Source organism: Nesoenas mayeri, assembly GCF_963082525.1.
Source record: "Nesoenas mayeri genome assembly, chromosome: Z".
Taxonomy (NCBI): Eukaryota; Metazoa; Chordata; class Aves; order Columbiformes; family Columbidae; genus Nesoenas; species Nesoenas mayeri.
The window spans coordinates 7801695-7821537 of NC_137542.1; the positions used below are offsets into that span (position 1 = coordinate 7801695).

Genomic DNA, 19843 nt, shown 5'->3' on the forward strand with positions numbered 1-19843 from the left:
AGGAGAGGCTTAAATGTTAACTGAAGTGCTTAGGGCACCTCTGGTAGCCTTCTGCCTCACAAGATTCGGTGTGGGCAGTGGTCTCTAGACTGGAGGAAATGTGTCAGCCAAATGGAAAACAACTGAAGACAGGGAACATTTAGAGAAAAAATAAAAAAGCAGAAGGAAAGGTGACTGGGAATAAAAGCACCATGTTTTCTCCAGCGCAGTTCTTGTTCATTAGTGCTGCCTGTGGGCTAGTGACATCTGAGCACCGCTGGATTAGGTTTCCTGGAGGCTTGATAGTTAAAGCTAAAAACATGAGCTATGCGGACCTGGCATTGCCTGTGAAGGCCCTCTGGACTTCAGGTTAAAATGTCTTGAATTTAGTGTCACCTTACAGGTGTTGCTATAGATGACATACCTTAAGTATTGGAAAAGCGTATTTTACCCACCTGAAGAATTACGTTAAGACATTTATTTGCTTTCTCACTACTTCTGGGGCATCTGCGGAGGGACAGCACTGCCATCCGCTACCAGCAATGATGGACCCTTGAGGATCCTTGAAGGCAGTTGCAGTTCACCTCATCCCATGCTCAAACACCCGACTGAGACATGTTAAAAGAAGCAAGTCAAGGCCCTACAGTTCTAATATGGGTAGGTAAGAAGCTCCTTCTCACCTATCGAATGAATCTATGAAAACAGAATGGAAATAAGAAAAAAAAGACAAGACACTCAGCATCCCTGTCCTAAAATAAAATTCAGAGTGGCTCCGGTGAGCCTAAAATGACAGGAAAATACTGTGTTCTTCCATATAATTTTTTCCCACATTATCTTTTATTTTTGTCTTTGGATCACCAAGAATTCTATACTATGATGAGGGATAAATGCCTAACAGAGAAATTAAATTACGTATTAAGCTGTCTGGATTTAAAGTGCAATTTCTGTAGCTCTTCCTTGATTAAATACGACACTGAAGTAACCCTTGTGTTCGCTGAAGGAGCAGAAGGTCACAAGACGTGTTTATCTTACGTACTCCCCCTGTCACCAACAGTGTAAAGTCCCACAAGCCCCCGGGTCGCTGGAGGACAGAGCTGTACCTGGAGCTCTACCCAGGCGTGCAGGAGATGATGCTCAAGACACTTGTTTGCTACAGACTCACCGGAGCTGCACACTCGATGTGCAAATGCTCAGTTCTCACTGAAATCTTAGAGAGTTGCACTAGCAGACAGCTTTTTTAAAAAAATATCAGTGTCTTATATCAATCCGTTTTGGAAAAGAGGAAAAATATTTCCTTAACATACTGGTGTGTTGCAAGAATTAACTGGGCTATTGGTAATGAAGATATAGCAGTGTAGCTTAGTAGTAAAGGTGGCAGATACACCCTATTAAACCCTATTTTGCTACAGTTCGCCTCAAATGAACTACAAACCTTTCTTCTCCTCAGGAATTCAGACCTATCATTACCATCAACTTCAAATAAGTTTTGCTGTTGTTGTTTTTTCTTAATTTCTTTTTTCTTAAAGCCTTAGTCTCTTCCAATAGAACCTCAAGCTTGTTTTAAAAAATAAAAATAAATCTAGTACTCTTGGTTGAAGGGAAAAGCTTGAACAGAAACTTGAAATGGATGAATGATCAAGAAACAAATAAAAATGACTCCTCTTAACTTTCTGAAGTGCAAAGATTCTTGACATGTCTGCATTTTAAACCACTTCACCTGCATGACTATAAGCAGTAAGTCTCTGGGTCCTGCAAATCATGTCATACTGAAAGGCAGCAAGTGTATGAAGATAAAAGTGCAGTGGAAAGTCTGTATGAGTATCACAGATCCACCGAACAATCAGCACGTATTGTCTTCTGGAAACATCAAGGGCAAGATTATAAAAGACAGAGTGATGCTGGCCTCAGTAACTGAGAAAAAAGGACCATTCCAAAGTGATTTACCTGCTTCAGGCCTCTAATCTTCCAAATTTGCAGCACAAGTGCACATTAAAGCCAAGGATGCTGGATGTTGTGCCTAAATCTGTGCATGAGAAGCTAGTGTGAGGCAGGCAACTCCTGCTTTTGGCTGCGGATCTGAGGATCCTCAGGTCTGCAGCCAAATTTGTCTCTCAGAATGAATGGCAGGTCATACACAGTTTTAGTGCTGAGTCAAACTTATTAATGAGAAAGACTCCAACTAGCCACAAGGCTGCTCTGTCTGTGCCAGAAGGCCACCTGTACAGGCAAATGAGATGTGTAACCAAGAACACAGCCAGTCAAGGAAAAAAGATGTAGGTGGCCACATGTTCTCTGCAAGGGCCTTGTGATCTTGGGAGACTTCCTTAACTCAAAACACCCCTGTCCTGTGAACCTTCAAGATATGTGACGAGGTACTGGATATGAGGCACAGTCCATGCTATGAGCATTTCTGGGAGAAGCCACCTCAGATTTTAGCTGCTGGTCACAACTTTTGGTTATGGTTAAACAAAGCTATAGTGGTCACATAAATTCAAGCCCTTTCAGCCACCTCAGGACACGGATGCTTCCCTGTGAGCCCAAAGGCCTTCCCATGCTGGAGACAACTGCACCACTTGAACCATAGGGTCATCATTACACTCCGTTGCAAAGGGTTAATTCTATTCTTGAAACATGTGCTTAGAGGAAAAAAGAAAACAAAGTGGTGCTCCTCTTTACGGAAAGCCTATGCAATGTTAAGGTAAACCAAACAAATCCTCTTGCGCATCCCTTTCCTCTTCAGGGAATAAACACCCTGCCCAAATTTCTGAGCCTGTCGGACTAGCACCCTCATAGGACCACTAAATTCACGATGTGCAATAGCAGAAGAAAACACTAATACCAGAGGTATTCCATTATCTCCTTCTGTATCGACAGTCTTTTCATGACACATAGCTCATTAGAGAAAGTCTGGGTTCTCTGTATCACAGAAAAGTTGGCTGCACATGAAGGAAAGTCTTATGGGATGAGAGTTACCATTTCGTCTTGTTATCTTCAAACTATATTATCTCTACAGATGTCTCTGTCTGGGACTGTAAAATTAAAAGTCCCCCACAAGGTTGACTGCTGGAAGCAAAACTGGTGGCTGAGCATGCAACTTTGAAAGTTTGCTTAACATTTTAAGGATCTCCTTCACCTTTCTAACACCTCCTCTACAAACCTACCCTATCAAGCCAGCAGAGAAATAAATATGGGTGGTGAATGTTGGAGGATGTCACGTGCAAGAGATCCAGAGTAAAACAACAAAGATACAAGAGATACTGTGAGGCTTTCAATGACAGCCCTGACACTGGCAGTATGGGTGGGTTTTGTCTTTTCAGTGAACTGCTCCATTCTTCAGCTGTCTCTCCAGCTAAACGTTTCTGAGTTCCCCACATGGCAGCAGGAGATGCAGGTCAGGAGAGGGGAGGCAGCTCTCTGTGCAGACTCATCACCCGTGATGCTGGTCAGGTCACGCCTGCTCACAAGCCAATTTTCAGCTTTTGGCAGAGACGGCTCATAGTCAAATTCTTTCTTTCAACAAATACTTTTAAAAAATAAATAGTTGTCGTGGACATTTCCTCATGTTTAAGTGGCTATTTGACAACGAGCTATTACAAAGAATTTAATCTGGTGAGGAATCTTAAATGTTCTTCCTCCTTCTTTTGTGGAAATCACACGCTTTAAACCCAAAGGCCACTTCTATTTATTTTATGAGAACAAATTGGCTCTGTTAGCATAATTTCCCCTGGTGGTGTAACCAGACCTGCTGTTCTTACAAAGACAACTGGGATGAGACAGAAATAAAACCAATTTCTGAGGACAGGCTGCATGATCAGCTTGCTCGTACCACAAACCTCTCCCTTCCAGAGCAGACCCCCCCACCCAACACCCATGTTTCAGGTTTGCTCCTGTAGCAGCAGGAGAATAACTGCTCAGCAAGAATTACCCAAGGGTGGATACCGAAATAAATTGACAAGAAGAAATTGTCACATTAAACCTTGATGGGGGAGCAGAGGGCTCTTACATTTCAGGAGTGGTTTGCACTTTCTGGGCAACTTGCAGCAGGGAAGTGCAGTGCGGTCGGTTGCGGCTGCCCACTTCGGGGAAGGGACCAGCGCCAGGCTCTGACACTGCTTGCTGTCTGGACTGTGTCTTCTTGTGATGGAGAAACACTACAGCTTCTTCAGAAAGAAAATGCCTCTGGTGTGTACTCATACTTGCATCAGTATAACCTAATTAGGACTCACACCTCAGAAACATCTAACCTTGGTGTTCAACTCAACCCAAAGAATACCTGGACACCCTCTCTTGATGCTACATGAGTTGAAATTAATTTCCAAGGCTAAAAATGGTCCTCATCCATATTTCCCATGCTCAACATGTAAAACTTACTAGAAGATGTGTTCACACTTGACTGGTCTGAAAACTGGGGCTTAGGGGCATTCTCCATTCAGAGAGAAAGCGGAATGTGACATGGTTACTACTCTCAGCACTGCAAATGTAAAATACCTTGTTGAAATTACAAGAGTTGGAGCCATAAATGCCAATCAGCTGACAGGGCAACATTTCACGAAAAGATGATGGCTGGAAAAACAAGTGAGAAAGGCCACACAGCATCCCACTAGTTTTCCTCACGTACTTACAGTTAATATTTGGCTGTTCATCTCCTTGTAGCTGGTGAGGGGCCTGGAGCACAAATGTGATGAGAAGCAGCTGAGGGAACTGGGGCTGTTCAGCATGGAGAAAAGGAGGCTGAGGGGAGACCTTATCACTGTCTGCAACTGCCTGAAAGGAGGTTGGAGCATGGAGAGGGCTGGTCTCTTCTCCCAAGTAGCAACTGATAGGACAAGAGGAAATGGCCTCAAGTTGTGCCAGGGCAGGTTCGGATTGGATATTAGGAAAAAATTATTCACATAAAGAGTTGTCGGGCATTGGAACAGGCTGCCCAGCAAAGTGGTGGAGTCATCATCCCTGGAGGTGTTTAAAAGGTGTTTAGACGAGGTTCTTAGGGACATGGTTTAGTGCTAGAGTTAGGTTAGGTTATGATTTGACTCGATGATCCTGGGGGTCTCTTCCAAATGAAATGATTCTATGATTCTATCTACTCTAGCAAGCAAACAAGGAATCAGAAATGACAAATTATTTACGTTTATTGCAAGACACATATAGGGAGAAAGACTTCCTCTCCCCTCTCATATTTTCTTCAGTTTTTCACTACCTGTCAAAAGCACTGGTTTACCTACATGCTTTTGTTGTGGGTGCTGAGGAGGGTGAAAACTGCCCTCCACAACCTGTGACAGCCACCGGGTGTGATTCCTGCAGCCGTGTTCTACAGTCACTTCACAGCAAACTTTTCACCTCCGCTCTTCCGCAGTTTGAAAGCCTAAAGCTTGTTTCAGCACCCTTCGCTGGAGAGGCATGCAAGGAGATGAGCTTCTCCTTAGTGTTGAAGGTGAGGTAACTCAAAACAGCCTGACCCGCACCCGTAGTAAGAGGAGGAAGCCACCTTGCCCTGCTGCAAGCCACCTTCAGCTGCTCCATGTTCCCATGTGTTAGGTGGGAACAGTCACCAAAGGGGTAAGTGAGCAGTCCTCTGTCAGCTGCACGATGGGAACGGTCCTGTGCAGGCTCCTGCCTCTCCATAAATGCAACGTGATTTGAAGAAGCATCCTCAGGACTTATTTCAAACACTGTTAGCACTGGAGATGATCTGCCATCCTACATGCTGAGGCTGTTTCCCAGGCAAACACAAAAGACAGGACAAAAAAAAAATCCCTCCCCACAACCACCTGAGTAAAAACAATCCATTTATTGTGGTAGCAAGGAATGCGTGCACAGCTTTTGTTTTCATTTGTTTAGATAAGGAGGCTGCAAACAAAGATCCTAAAGAATTTCAGAAAAGCTAACAGAAAAATGTTTGTTTTAAAACAGAACATAATGTTTAGGTAACTCCCAGTCTTGCAAGTTGGAGTCGTGCCTGTTAATTTCTACTCATTCAGCCTATGTCTGAGTGTTTTAACTCTGGTGCCATCTTGAAGAATTACCTAACCTGCACAGCCAAAGCGGAGAGGATACTTCAGGGTTACGGGAATCAGGATTTCTTCAGCGGAGTCAAACCTCTTCCCGTATTTATAGAAAACCTACTGAATTTGAGGGAGCTAGAGGTCTGAAGTTAGAGTGAAAATCCTTCAGGCTGTCTGCAGTTTACCTGGGGTTTCAGAAGAAAGTCAGATATTATCAGGAGAGCCTCCCATTACCCTCTGCTGAATTTGAAATAAAACAGACTTACAGCAAGTTCCTTTAAGCATAACCCAAGAATGTATGGGGTTGCTGCAGACACAGGTTTGCTGTAGCTTTGAACAGACGCAGTACTTCAATTGAACATACACAGAGAAAATTAACAAGGAGAAATCCCAGCCGTCTGGAAAGGAAAGAACACCTGGTTGCAGTAACAACAACCACTGCTATGTGCCACCTACCCAAAGGAGACCAGTAAGAAGCACAGGACAACTTACCAACATGAACTGTGTAAGTAGGGTATTACAAACCAAGAGACAACGCTAAAAGATATCAAACAGCCCCATGCTTAGAAAAGATGAGTACTTTCCAAGTTGCTTCTTTTGCTGTAATTGTCAACTGTCATTTCTTCTATACTTAATATTGGCAAGTGTCAAAACACACACAGTTTTGTTCTATTACAGTTGATTAATTTGATTAATAAGGTAGCTCTGTTTATCAAACAATAGCAACAATACTACTACTTTATGTCAGGGAAAAGACTGTCTGGTCTCTTTTTCTCTGACATCCTCCCACCCCAAGCCCCCCACGATCACCCAGCACCGGCAGAGCTGGGTGTTCAGAGCAAACCCCGCACAGCGGCAAGACGATGCTGCCCGGCTCACTGATGTTAAGTCTCTGCTATGACAGGCAGCAACTGCTGAGGCTAAACTTCACAAGAGTCCCGGATTCAAAGAACTGCGTTTTGCACACACAGCTTAGGAGGCACAGGCCGGCTATTCCTGGTCTAAAAAGGCCAGCTGAAGTGAATTTCTCTAAAACCTTTTGGAAATCCCTAATCTTGCTTTCCTGCGACTCCAGAAAGGTGTGGGAAAAGCCAACACAAGTAAGATGACTGCTGGCCACAGCTTAAACCTTAGATACATGTCTAATGCCAGTAGAGGATGATGCTACCCAGCAAGACCCCAGGTGTACATACAAGGATGAGCACCATGCTGCTTATCAAACGAGCAACAACATATCAGGAAATGTTAAAGTATCTTTAAGTACAAAGGAAACATGAGCATGCATTCGCTAGTTGCACTGTTTTTCTACTAGAGGCAAGTATTTAAAAATTTTCCAGCAGTGTCTTACCCATAAGCTTGTGTCAAGGCACTAGCTTATCTTCCCAGCCACTATAAATTTCTTATAATGCTCTCTGCTATAAAATTAAGCTTCACTGTATTGACGGCTGTCTGCAAAAAGGTAGATATGATTGCAGTACACCATCCTACATAAATTCAGCGTTAAAACTTAGTTAACTCTTCAATGAATTCATCATTGCAAACAATGAACTTCCTTCCAAGCAGGTAAAACTGTGATACAATGTGAATTCTGGGGCTACAGCATCCCCATGAAATTCCACCGCCTTCTGAGACACAAGATTCAGCTATAAAGCTGAACAGGGGGAAACAGGAATGAACTTGCCAACAGCAAATGCACTGAATCAAGCACCATGTTCCACTATAAGCATACTCCTCCTGATGCAATAATATTTTCTTGTTTAAAAAAATGCTTGGTTGGAAATATCTGAACTGCCTTTCGCACTTGGGAGAGGGAGGTGAAGGAGAATGTTGAAGGTGCTTTTCCGTATTGGGGCAGAAAAACGATGCAAAGAGAAGAAATCTCCAAGCAGCACAATTTGTCCTAGGACACAGCAGATCCTCAGAGTTCACATAATCAGAAGAAAAGGCTGGGCACTCTGTAAGTCCACATGGGTTTGCACACACTTAATCCTGAAGTATATCAGAGATTAAGAAAGTTATGTCCATTTTAAAGGAAGAATCAATTTAAATAAAGGAAGTATAGTAACAAAATCTTGTTAAAGAGCGGGCTACAAGTATCTTCTTCTATTAGTGTGATAGATGATGAATTCATATAACACATGGGAGACCCTATTTTTATAACATAAACATAACAATTTTTTTTTATGACATTATTTTTAAAATATTATTCTTCTGCTAATTAATTTCTCCTCATTTAAGAAATGATGGTGAAGAGCTCTCTGTAAATCTGTATTGAGTGAAATGCAGAGAACCTGTAGGACTGCTGCTGATACCCTGTTGGACTGTGTTGCCATATTTGTCAGTTTCTTTTCAGTAGATATCGACACAGTATGAAGCAGGCCCTAGATAGAGAAATTACAAACTGTTAGGTATTGACAGACCCCAAATCTTGCTATACAAATACAACTTATTAACCTGAAAATTATCTGGGAAAACTGTTTCTCTCCTTTTCTTTTATGTTTTATTTTTCTTAAGAGTTTATTTTCCTCCGTGCTCTGACTCGTCTACATCTCTTTGACAAAATAAAAAGACATTGCAGTGGTTGTGAACACACCTGAACATACATTGTGAACACAGAGTGTTCACTCTGAAATTCTCATCATACTGCTAATCCTGACTGTCTCCACTTGCAAGATCTAGCAAGTGCAGCTGCAGAAGTCTACGCTGCTAAAAGCAGTAGACAGAAGAACCATGGTGGCTCCCGAGCTGCTGGATCCCACCCCAGGAGCTCTGCCACATCCGTGTGGGGCTCAGGCACTGGGGGTGCTGCTGTGAGCAGGGGCATCTTCAAGCAACATTTAATGAAGATGTTCACCACTGACAGAAGACTTGCTAGCTGTGTGCCAGGCCTGGAGAGAACAGCAGATGACATGAGATGTCCCACCATTTCTGTCACTGGAAAGGAACTTTCTCTTGGGCAGCCGTGAGCGTTGGAGCAGCTCTGTGGGGCAGGTCTGTCAGAGACCTCTTCTGCTCCATCACTGCTGAGAGAGAAACAGGAGCTGCTGCCCCTTGAAGACTGCAGAACTGGCAATGATGATTGCCCACATGAACACATGTGTCTGCAACTTCTCTTTTCAGAGTTTTTTTTCCAGAATGGTTTCTCTTCCTTGCATTGGTCTTTGCTTTCCCTCAAGCTTTCTCTTCAGTGTCAGCTGTTCCTCTTCCCCATCTGGCTTCCTCCATTCACTGCCTGCTCTCACCTCAGTGAAAGAGATCATGGTAAGTGCATCAAGCTAATGTTCCTTCTGTGTAGCACCTTGTAGTAGCAAGAACCCCAAGGTTTTTGAGCCTGTTCACTCTGGCTCTGCCCAAGCTTGACCTATGCTGAGGTTCTGCATATGGATCTGTGCTCTGAAAACAACGCTGAAACGCAGCTCATCAGCCGCCCAGCAGTCCTCCTGCTTGGCATTTTCAAGTGTTCAGCTACAACCGAGTAGCGTATGAGTCTCTAAATCAACACGCTGCCTCACACGCTAGGCAAACTCCAGCACTGCGGCAGGCATTTGTTTTTAATTCCCTCCTCCTATTACAACAATAGCAACAATAACATCAACCCGTGATGATTTCCTGGGCTCACACCAGCTGCTGAGCAAATTAAGGCTCTAACAATGACAAGGATGGGGAGTTTTTGAAAGCAATTGCAAATATTGTACTTAGGCTGTGTCCACTATCTGCAGCTCTTTGTGGCAGTGGCACACCCAGGAGTCACAGCGATCATACCTGCACAAGGGGGGAACTCATCTCCCCTCGGAATTTTTATATAGTTAGAGGGAAACAGGGAGCAGCCCCCACTGTGGTAGCTCACTGTGGGGCCAGAGGATGACTTGATGCTGAGCTTTATCTCATGTATCTATGCATATGCCAATATATGCTACTCATGGCAAATTCTAGGCCTAGGAAAGGCTACTCAGCGTGGAGTGTCTTCCCAACCTGTATTCCTCTATGATTGATGTAACAGTCTGCACAGAGGCAGCTGGAGAAACATGGATTGGCATTGCAATTTCATGTATTAAAGGATGCAATCTCAAAAGCACAGGTACAAGAAGAAACCCATAAAACCTATTAGTATTTCTTTTGCTGCTACAGGGATGATGAACAGAACAACACCTTCATATCTCTAGTCCCACCATGCAAAGACCTCAAACCACATTGTAGGCACCCAGGGGAAGCACAGCATGCCAGGAAATTATCTCCATTTTACAAAATGATCTAAATCAGTATTTTTGAAAAGTCTTCCTTTCTTAGGAGACTACCCTCCTAGTACATTTTACTGAGAGTGTGGAGGTTCAGCCTCTGATTCTCTCCAGGTAAGGCAACCACCAAACTGAGACAACCTAAAACTCAGTAGTACTTGAAAAAATAACAAGCTTCAGCAACAGCTCAAATGTCTGACTCATGGCAAGGAATGAAACTTGTGAATTAGACCCCTGGGCATCAATAGCTTAGGTATGAGACTGAACCTCAGATGCTGTGAAGGCTCTGAGATGTCTTCACTCCATTTCACCTGGGAGCTGCTGGTGAATGGCTCTGTGCCAACATCATCTCCCCATCCAGTGCAGGGAAGTCCTCTCCTGCAACAGAGTAAACTGGCCCAAAATTTCACCACAAAATTGTAACGCAGGCCAGGGGAAAAGTGGAGCAGCTTCAAACTCGGGTAGGAAGGGCTGCATGACCATCCTGTGAATTACCCGCAAAGCACCACCAAGTGGAACACAGCCATCGAAAGGGGAAAACACATGACTCATGCCACTGTTCTAAGATTATTTCTCTAGCATGAAACTCAATTTGCCCATTTTGAAACCTTCTCCCACCTTGCTGCACACAGACAACGAAAGGGAGGGAAAGAACGGATGTCAGTAAAATGCAGAGTGGGGCTTATGAGAAATTTCTCATTACAGCCATCATCTGTCTGCCGGAGGAAAACTAAACACCCATGGTGGCATTAATCCTTTTTATGGTTTTATATTGATCCTTCTCCCTTCTGTAGTTGAACAGATACCCATGGAAAAGGGCAAAAGTGCAACCCTGGAGGGCTCCATGGAGTCCCTGGTGCCGTCTGCCTTTCTAGGGTCATGGCTTCAGACCAAGTATTAGCTTCACTTTTATTTCTCACTGCCATTTTTTTGACCAACTGGTTAGTAAACAGGGGTCTGGCTTGCAGGAAAAGGCTAACGCCAAGATTTCTGCATTATTAACAGTCACTATAAAAGTACTGGAGCTGTAATCATTTTTAAGCTGAAATCCTGAGGTTTGGAGTACAAACTGTCTGTCTGGTGTTTGCCCAGCTCTTATCTGAACGTTCTCTGGTCATACAGCAGATTTGGGACAAACCTTAGCTCTCTACTTTCTTAGTAGCAGCCACAGAGCCAGGGGAGAGGGCCGGGGCAGTGGCAGCTTCCAGCTGGAGCCACGTGTGCCTGTGGTATCCTGTTCAAAACTCCTTCCCCTTGCCGTAGGCTCCCAAAACATTCTTAAGCACCTGTCTAACTTTATTGCCCCCAGGTGGCTTCTACAGTTTTGACGCAGGACCTTAGGAACTCAGGATGCTGGGAAAAATCGCAAGGTGATTTTCACACAACAAAACCAATGCAGCACGTTTTTACTTTTCCCCCAACTGACATATTGGTTTTCGTGGTCTCCCTTTCTGACTGATAGGTTAACAAGAACTTGCTTGTCCAAAAATAACTTTTATGAGGAGGAAAAAAATGCGTTTTGTTTTTCTTCTTGTGCTTTACAACTCACTAAATTACAGACAGCAGTCATGCATACTCTATGCACTTGAAAATAATTTATCAAAATTGACACATTCAAAATAAGGCAGGGACTTAAATTAGTTATCATAACTAGAAAAACAAATACAACAGCTAATCTCAGAACTGAATTTGTATTCTTTATGATGAGCTAAAGCTGGCAGTCCTCATCATGTGAGATCTGTGAGCTATAAATAAACCTAACTTAGAACAAACTAACATTTTTTACATGCAGCACTTAATGCATTACAGTTTCCTGGCAGAACAAAAAATAACAACAGACCAAAAACATGTCTCATTTTTAATGAAAGAACAAGCCAGTAAAGCAGAACTCCAAAAAAGGAAATCTCTAATCTGCTAGTGCAAGTATCCAAGCATGTCTCTAGCTCTTCTCATTCAGTTTAATAAGAGAGCAAACTAGGCCACCAGAAGTTACAGACTAATGCAATTACAGGGTGGCTCAATAAGCACTGATTTGTCTGTTATCTATGACACATAAGATAAAGCTATGCTAACAGGTCTGGTTTTCCTTTCACCAAGCTGAATGCCCCTCCATCAATCAAACAATCAATCAAAATGGATGTTTTTCATGGGGAAGAGTAGCGATCACTTGCTGGCTAATATATAAACGGCTATTTCTTGCAGCTATTTTTAAGATCCTTTAACTAACTGAATAATTGGATTTACCTATAAATAACAAATGCATTTTCATCAGATAGCATTTAACATTTCTTACATCACAGGTGAAATAAAAATCCTCTTAGTAGGTCTAATATTAAAAGGCAAATTAAACTAACTCATAATCATAACATGACTTCAAAATCACCATGAACTTTCAACAGTTCTGTGATTACAAGGATACAAATGTACCATTGAAAAGTCACTCACTGTAAAAAAGCCACTTGAAGAAAACCAACTTGTTTTGCTGTTTGCAAGTGGGATGAACGTGGGAAACCGCCTCTCTTCTGCAACAGTGAGAAGCAGCTTGCACATGGACAACAGCAGAGAGCTGGACCCGCTCCAGATGTGTTGAAAGCAAAGATCACTGGTTTTTGGAACCACAAACACTGCAGACCAAGCCCTTAAAACAAAAATGCTGGAACCCTGGTGATAAAAGTTAAACTCCCAGAATCAGATCCTGAGAAGTTAAAAAGTGGTTTCTGGAACAGATATATCTATATGCTACCGATGTGCATACATGTAGATTTAAATGATGAATTTCAGGTCTTTCACTTTGCAAGGTCGAAATTTGTTAAGGTCCCATCAAGAGGAAAAATAAAATATGTGTCAGAGGGCCAATGAGATCACTAATGTAACTTCTAATGCTTGAGAATCTCAGGTCGTGAAAGGAAGGGTGTACAGTGCTACTTCATTTTCAACACAACTTCAACAGGAAGTTACCCAGCCTACTTTAAAAGTTTTGTGATGGCTGAATTTAAAACACCCACACTAGAGTCCAAGGGCTGACACTTCTCCAAACCTCGGACAATCATTATTCACACTGCTGACTAGGAGGGGAAGTACCCAACTCGCAAAAGGATAATTCAACCTGATGTAAGACACGTGTAAGACACGGTTTTCATAGTACCCTGGTAGTCTGGTTAATGGGCACCATCTTGCTTGGGTACACCTTCCAACTTTGGACTCTACGTATAGATGCATAAAGAACTACTTCGTATTATGTCAGTCGATAACTTCCAGAAACACACCTGGGCAGAGCTTCACTGAGTAAGCCAGCTAAGCAGAATTTCCCCAGAGCTAATATACGCTTTCAACTAGGGAACTGTGAACATCTCAGCAACCAAGCAACAACTTGGCTAAGGTGCTTATGAGCGCGTTAGAGCTGACATCTCTTCTTACCAATTAGCATAGTCTCAAAAAGGATAAAGAAAAGATCATAGTTCTGTGAGGTGATGTGACAGCCAGCTATTACGGAAGCACTGCCGAAACCTACAGCGTAATTAAGAGTACACCTTCAAAGCCGAGCTTAACCGGACCCACACCTGCATGTTCCATCCCGTCACCGCTCTGTCTTGTACACAGCAACCTTGTTCCCAGGTTTGGCAGAAGGACCATTCCGGGCTCATCACCCAGGCAAGAGCCCACGCGGCTGCTGGGTTCACCTCTCTACCTGCTCACGTGGGCCACCCGTCCGCATTGGCATCACAACAATACAGAGACTTGAAGGAAGACACTGAGAAAGCTTTTTAGATGGTTAGACAGACTGTAATTAAAGCCACAAATCAGAACTTCTTCCAAGCCCGCGGGTTATGCAAGGAATAAAAAGCAATCACTCAACAATCTTCAGACAGAGCCAGCTCTTCAGAGGAGAAAGGAACACAAGACATTTCTGTCTGATCAGGGAAACTGAGAGTAAAATAATGCCTGTCTTCTAACAGGAAGCTGTTAGCAGTCAGTGTAATTAATGCAGGGAACAATTTAACACAAGCTGTGATGAATGCCCTCTTGCAGGACATGTGGAATCAAAACTGGATGTTTTTCTAAAAGATAAGCGCTAATCCAAACAGAAGTCAAATTAGGGAAATCCAGTGGTCTATGTCACAATGACAGTCATAACGTGATCATGGCTGACTCTTTAAACCTTATAAGCCATTAATATAGTGAGTAATGAATACCGACAGGACTGTTCCTTCCTCCAATAAAGTGTCTGGTGATATGGTGCCTGGATATGGGCTGGTTATGATTAATGATGTATTTTATTGTGACTTTGCTCAAGAACTTTTTTCCCTTATGATTGCTATGGCTAGGACAAGTTCTTCTTCCAGGAATTATGATAAAAAAATGACTTCAGCCCATTTGCATTTCTTCAATTTCGGAACAAGATTTCTTGGTTGGAAATTGCTGGCCTGCTCAAGGGCAGCCAGACAAATATCATAAGACTTCAGTATGCCCACTTGTCCACGCAGTTGATTATCTTTCATTTAAAAGCACGCTTGCTTCTATTTTTGCTTTCCAACCCCATTTAAAATATTATTTTAAAATTCAAATTATTATGAGGTTTAAGTTCCAAGATACAGAACACAGAAGAAAATGGTAGTTGTTTAAGATTTTGCTTGTCAAAAATGGAAGTTCTTAACAAATAACATCCCTCCTAAATCCTTAGAGAACAACCATTCAAATCCCATTCCCATAAGCCTCCTCTTCAATCTGTTAAAAATGTAATTATTTGCTCATTGGTCATATGGAAAAACAAAGAGCAGTGGGTGCTTCTATACCTGAGCAGACCTGTGTCACAAGGGGTCAACACTGAAAGACTAAAGACTAAGACGGAAAATAGAAGAGAACTGGAAGCACTTTTGAAAGGCTGAATTACGGGCATCACGTAGCAACAGAAACAACAAGTTAGAAGTGGTTTAAGTGCAGTTTGTAGCAGGGTGATTATGAATACCAGAGATAAAATGACCCTCGTTACTACAGTAATGTGCACAAACAGGTATTGCTGGAACTTGATGGTACTAAACCTCCCTAAAAATATGGCAATAAAACTAATTCCATTTGCTCAGACGTCATTACTGAAGTCCCAGAAAGCCAAGAAATGCCATTTAAAAGCACAAAATTGTAGCTACATAGTCCTTTTTGTTTTCCTCATGCATTTTAGCCCCAAGAGGTCAGTCTGACTTTTCTTCAAGCTTTACACTGCAACCAGAAAAAGCTAGAAACTTTTCTTCGATTATTTTTAAGGCAAGCTGAAATCCTTCTCTGCTCCCTCAACTGCATGAACCGAGGGTTTCAGAGAAATGCTAACTCTCCCACCACTCCGAACAGAATCAAGAAACCCGGCAGCACAGGGAGGGCAGAACCACATATGTGCAAGCAAGTTCCATGCTGGGTGTTCACTGCCCTTTCTTCTGTTTATTTTGTTGGACACTGAAGTGCTTTGCTAGGACCTTGTATGCTGAGAAGAGGACTGGCAGTCCCTGATCCAAATCTGTGCCATCTAGCAGTCATCTTCTGCTACCACATATGTTAAGCGTAAGTCAGCTCCTCCTAGGATGCTTTTGTATTTACTTGTTACCAAGACAAATTACTGATTACTTTTCACTGTTCTTTCACTATCTACATGACTGGGAACACAGGTTCTTGTAAGAACTAGAGAGCTATGTTATTAATAAATGTTACTCCCAAGAGCACTCTGTCCTGGACAATGTCATTAAATTGTATCAGCTCTGTACTCTGAAGAGAACAAGCCATGAGTAAATTCATCTGAATCACTGAAGACATGATAAGAACAGTTTTGATTAGGTATGAAAATTCACTTGCTTCCAGTGCTGGAGTTAATAGGTGGTAGCTGGAATCTGGGAATCATCAGCTAGAAACAGAATATTTGCACATAATCATAGCTTAAGTATTTATTCCAAATCTTGCCTTTATCACATCAACAAACAACGTACTAAAATCTAGATATCCTAGAACAAACAGCTGTATGTATAAAGGAATAACATGGTTCAGCCAAGCAAAATGCACCCCAACGAAATTAAAGGATTGCATCTATTTTTACTGATAGGCCCTTTCTCAGTCTTATCTGATCTTAAACACAAAACAATTTAGAGCAAACACGGAGCCCTCAACAGTTCAGTAAAACTCAGAATGCCAAACCTGACAGAGTAACTGCAGAACCTATGATTTACAGTCTTTATTTGTTTCTGGTAAGGCTTATGATGTCCTTTAGTCACACACCTGAAAAGGCTGTGCCTCTGCTTCAGGGAATTTATGTTCCCGCAGTTCCTCCTTACTTCCTCAGGGCCGAGCACAAATTACAGCTCTTTAAATGAGCAGCATTCATTAAATCAAATTACTAGTAATACTGCACTGCCTGAATGTGCCCTTAATTAGTCTTGGAACACTTTTGCTATGTACCCAGAGACTAGGGGTGGCCCTGACTATTCACTAATTATCTCTGTGCTAACTCCAGAGCCCCCACCAATAATGTTTTGTCAAAACTTCTCCACTTTTGGTATCGCTATAAATAGTCCCTTCAATCTACTGTCACATTATCTTCGTACACCCAGCCGTGCACCAGTTCAGACCAAGGAGATTTTTCTCACTGACTTCAGCAGGAGAAGGCTGTAAACCTGAGTATTTACCACAGCTTCCGTGCAAACCAAAGGCGAGATGGACAGTCTTCCAAGTATAAAATGCTAAATGGCGATTTTAGTTAGACCACAGGTTTGCCTAAGAGGAAACAAGAAATACTGCAGCCTTCCTGCGTAAAGGTCAACGGTGTAGCCTCATCAGCTGCCTAATTAACATGATTTAATAAACATTAATGTATAACAGTGCCTGCATAGGCAAAAGGTAATGTGAAAATTATCACCAGCTTGACTCAGCTCTTTGCAATAGAAAAATGCAAATAACTTACAGAAACCAATATTTACATTAAACTGTATTGATTGTGTTCAACATGTACGAGGCAGGATTGTAAACCAGGGGCTATGGACAGCTTCCACACCCTTGCCATACTGGAAGGTTCAAGGTGTCCCAGCACTACCCAGAGAAGGTGCTGTGTAATTCATGCCTCCTGAGCACAGCTGTATATAACACATCCCTGACCAACCCTAGACAGTTGTCCATGTACAAGTGCGATGAGTGCGTGGAACACACGTTCCTATTTCAGCTGGTATCACAAACACACAATTATACTGCAAGGACAGTAAAGGTATTTAGTTTTTTCACCTTCTCGAAAGAAAAGCGGGCACTTGATTTCATTTGATGTGAGTGTTCCCCAGGCACTCTATTTAATTTTTGGCTTAGGCAATACCCTGGACTGAAGCCCAGAGACTGAACTGCAGCCAGTGCTGGCATTCTGCTGACACCTTAATGCATTTGGATCCAAACACCCAAAATTTATTATCATTGGTCTAGTACTCGAACAGCTCCGCACTGCATACAATTCAATGAAGAATGACATGCCTTCATGGATCCACTGGACACACAGCCAAATTCTCATCTACGGCTTCTGGTAATATACTGGGTGTCTCAGATATGCTGTAACTTATGACTGCTGGGCTGTCTGTGTTAAAATACAACCAGGACAAAAAAGCACTTCATGGACTTTCTCAATATGTTCGTTTTTTTTTTTTTTTTTAAATAATGCTTGATTAAAGCACTGGGGGAAAAAGGAGAAACTTCTGCAAAAATAGAGTGTTTAGAGACTTGCTAATTGTGAAGGCCAGTACCATATATACCGCGGATTAATATTTATCCAGAAGTAAGCTTTTATAATACCGTAAGGCAAAGTAAAAAACCTAAAACCTCTCCTGAAGGAGCTCCCACAACCATCCCAGAGAGCCCATTCCAGGAGGATACTTTGCACAAATGCCAGCACTTTGGAAGTCCTGCTGCTACCCTTTAGACAGCACCAAATCCCATCTCCGTCCCAAAGAAGATTACATAATGACTGATAAGTGATCTATACAATCTGTATCGTTTGGATCCCTTAAGATAAAAGGATTAGAAAGGGAATAGTCAAAATAGACTTAGCAATGACAAATACAAGCTATCCTTGTACAGAAAACCAGCTGCGTATGAAGACCTTGACCATTCTGTTTCCAAGTATGTGCTTTCTACAGAGACTGATAAAAAACATCAGCCTTCAAAAATCATAAAAGCTAGTGAGATGCAAATCTTGCAAGCTGTAAAACCAAAATGACATGAACAGCATTTCAGTTTTGATTTGCCTCTTTCGGGAGGGGGCTAGGGGCAGAAACAGGCAACTCAGGAGGTCATATTTAGAAGCCATACTTTTCAGTATTTTTTTGCAATTTTTGAGGCTAGAATCCTATTTTCAAAGACTAAAGGTACTTCTGGCATTTGGCATTTTTGGAAGGAAAAACTATACCAAATATTTCAAGAGCTGTGATAAAATCAGGAGAGTTGAGGAAACATAATAGGTATTTTTGAATTGCAAAGCAACTCTTTCATATTAAATGCCACCAGAGACTACTAGACTGCTTTCACCGAAAATAATACTGCAATGTGCTGCGAGAATAAGTGTACAAATAATGACAGGCCAAGTTGGTTTACATTTACATTTTTCAGATGTCAGTTTTGCCCATAGTTTTTCTACTGCTACAGTTAATTGTTGTACTGTCATGAGTCCTCAAGGCTTATGGTCTTGAGGAAAATCCAATTTAGAAGAACAACTAACAGGTATTAAGCAACTAGAGGGACTCAGAATCAGAAGATCTGGATTTTGTTCTTCTATTTGCTGCTGACTTGCTGCATGACCTTGAATAAAATACTGAACTTATCCAGGCTGCAGCCCTACCTTAACATGCATTTTCTAAGACCACTATTAAGTTTAATTAATTAATATCTGCCTATAAAACTTTCAAAAGCCTGGAGATAGAAAGATATGGAAATGAAAACTTTCAACAAACAATAATTTCCTACATACAGAGGTACAGAGTGACATACGCTTGCTGTATGAATATAAATGCAGAGACACACAAACATACACAACACATTTTCACAGAACTCCTTTTGACTTGTTCCCTCAAGAAACAGCAACACGGAAATACACAATGAAGGAATGAACACTGCACGTCCCCACGGAGCCTTCATCTTCTGCGTAGGTAGCTCTGGTGCTGCCTTCCCTTTACAGCACATATCTCGAGATTACAAATTATTCTTCTTTAAAAACATGACAAAAATAAATTTTTCTTACCCTCAGCCCCTGCTCCATGGACAAGCAGAGGACCTGCCAGGGTGCTGTGTACCTGAACATGTTTGGCCCCTCCTGTAGACAGACTGAATAGCAAAAGGCACACAAGTCTCTCACGTCTGCTGGTTGCTTTTCATCCAAGGGATGCTTAAATCGAGAGAAATCCTTCAGTCGCACTCTTCTACGGCCCCCCAAGAAGACTCTAAGATAGAGTTACAGCCATTCCACTTGCACCCTGAGGAACTGAATAACTAATTCAATAAGAGGCTTTTTTCTTGGGAAGAGCTTAGCTCAAACTCAATTAGCATAAATAGGATGATAACCTCTGAACCTCCCACTCCTCCCCTCCAGGAGCGGATGGTGGACAGCACGTTGCACGTCGAGCG

At 42.2% G+C, this 19843-nt stretch overlaps 1 protein-coding gene across 1 annotated transcript in view; it reads right to left on the bottom strand.

Moving 5' to 3' along the window:
* The window catches only part of LOC308051644 (PALM2-AKAP2 fusion protein-like), a gene marked incomplete at its 5' end in the record, with an annotated part of 53026 nt that extends 33506 nt beyond the window's left edge, over positions 1 to 19520 (bottom strand). The window contains one exon of the mRNA XM_080362203.1: positions 19461 to 19520. Within this exon, the coding sequence (XP_080218329.1) occupies positions 19461 to 19520 (60 nt within the window). The remainder of the gene's footprint in view (positions 1 to 19460) is intronic.
* Between the last annotated feature and the right edge of the window lie 323 nt (positions 19521 to 19843).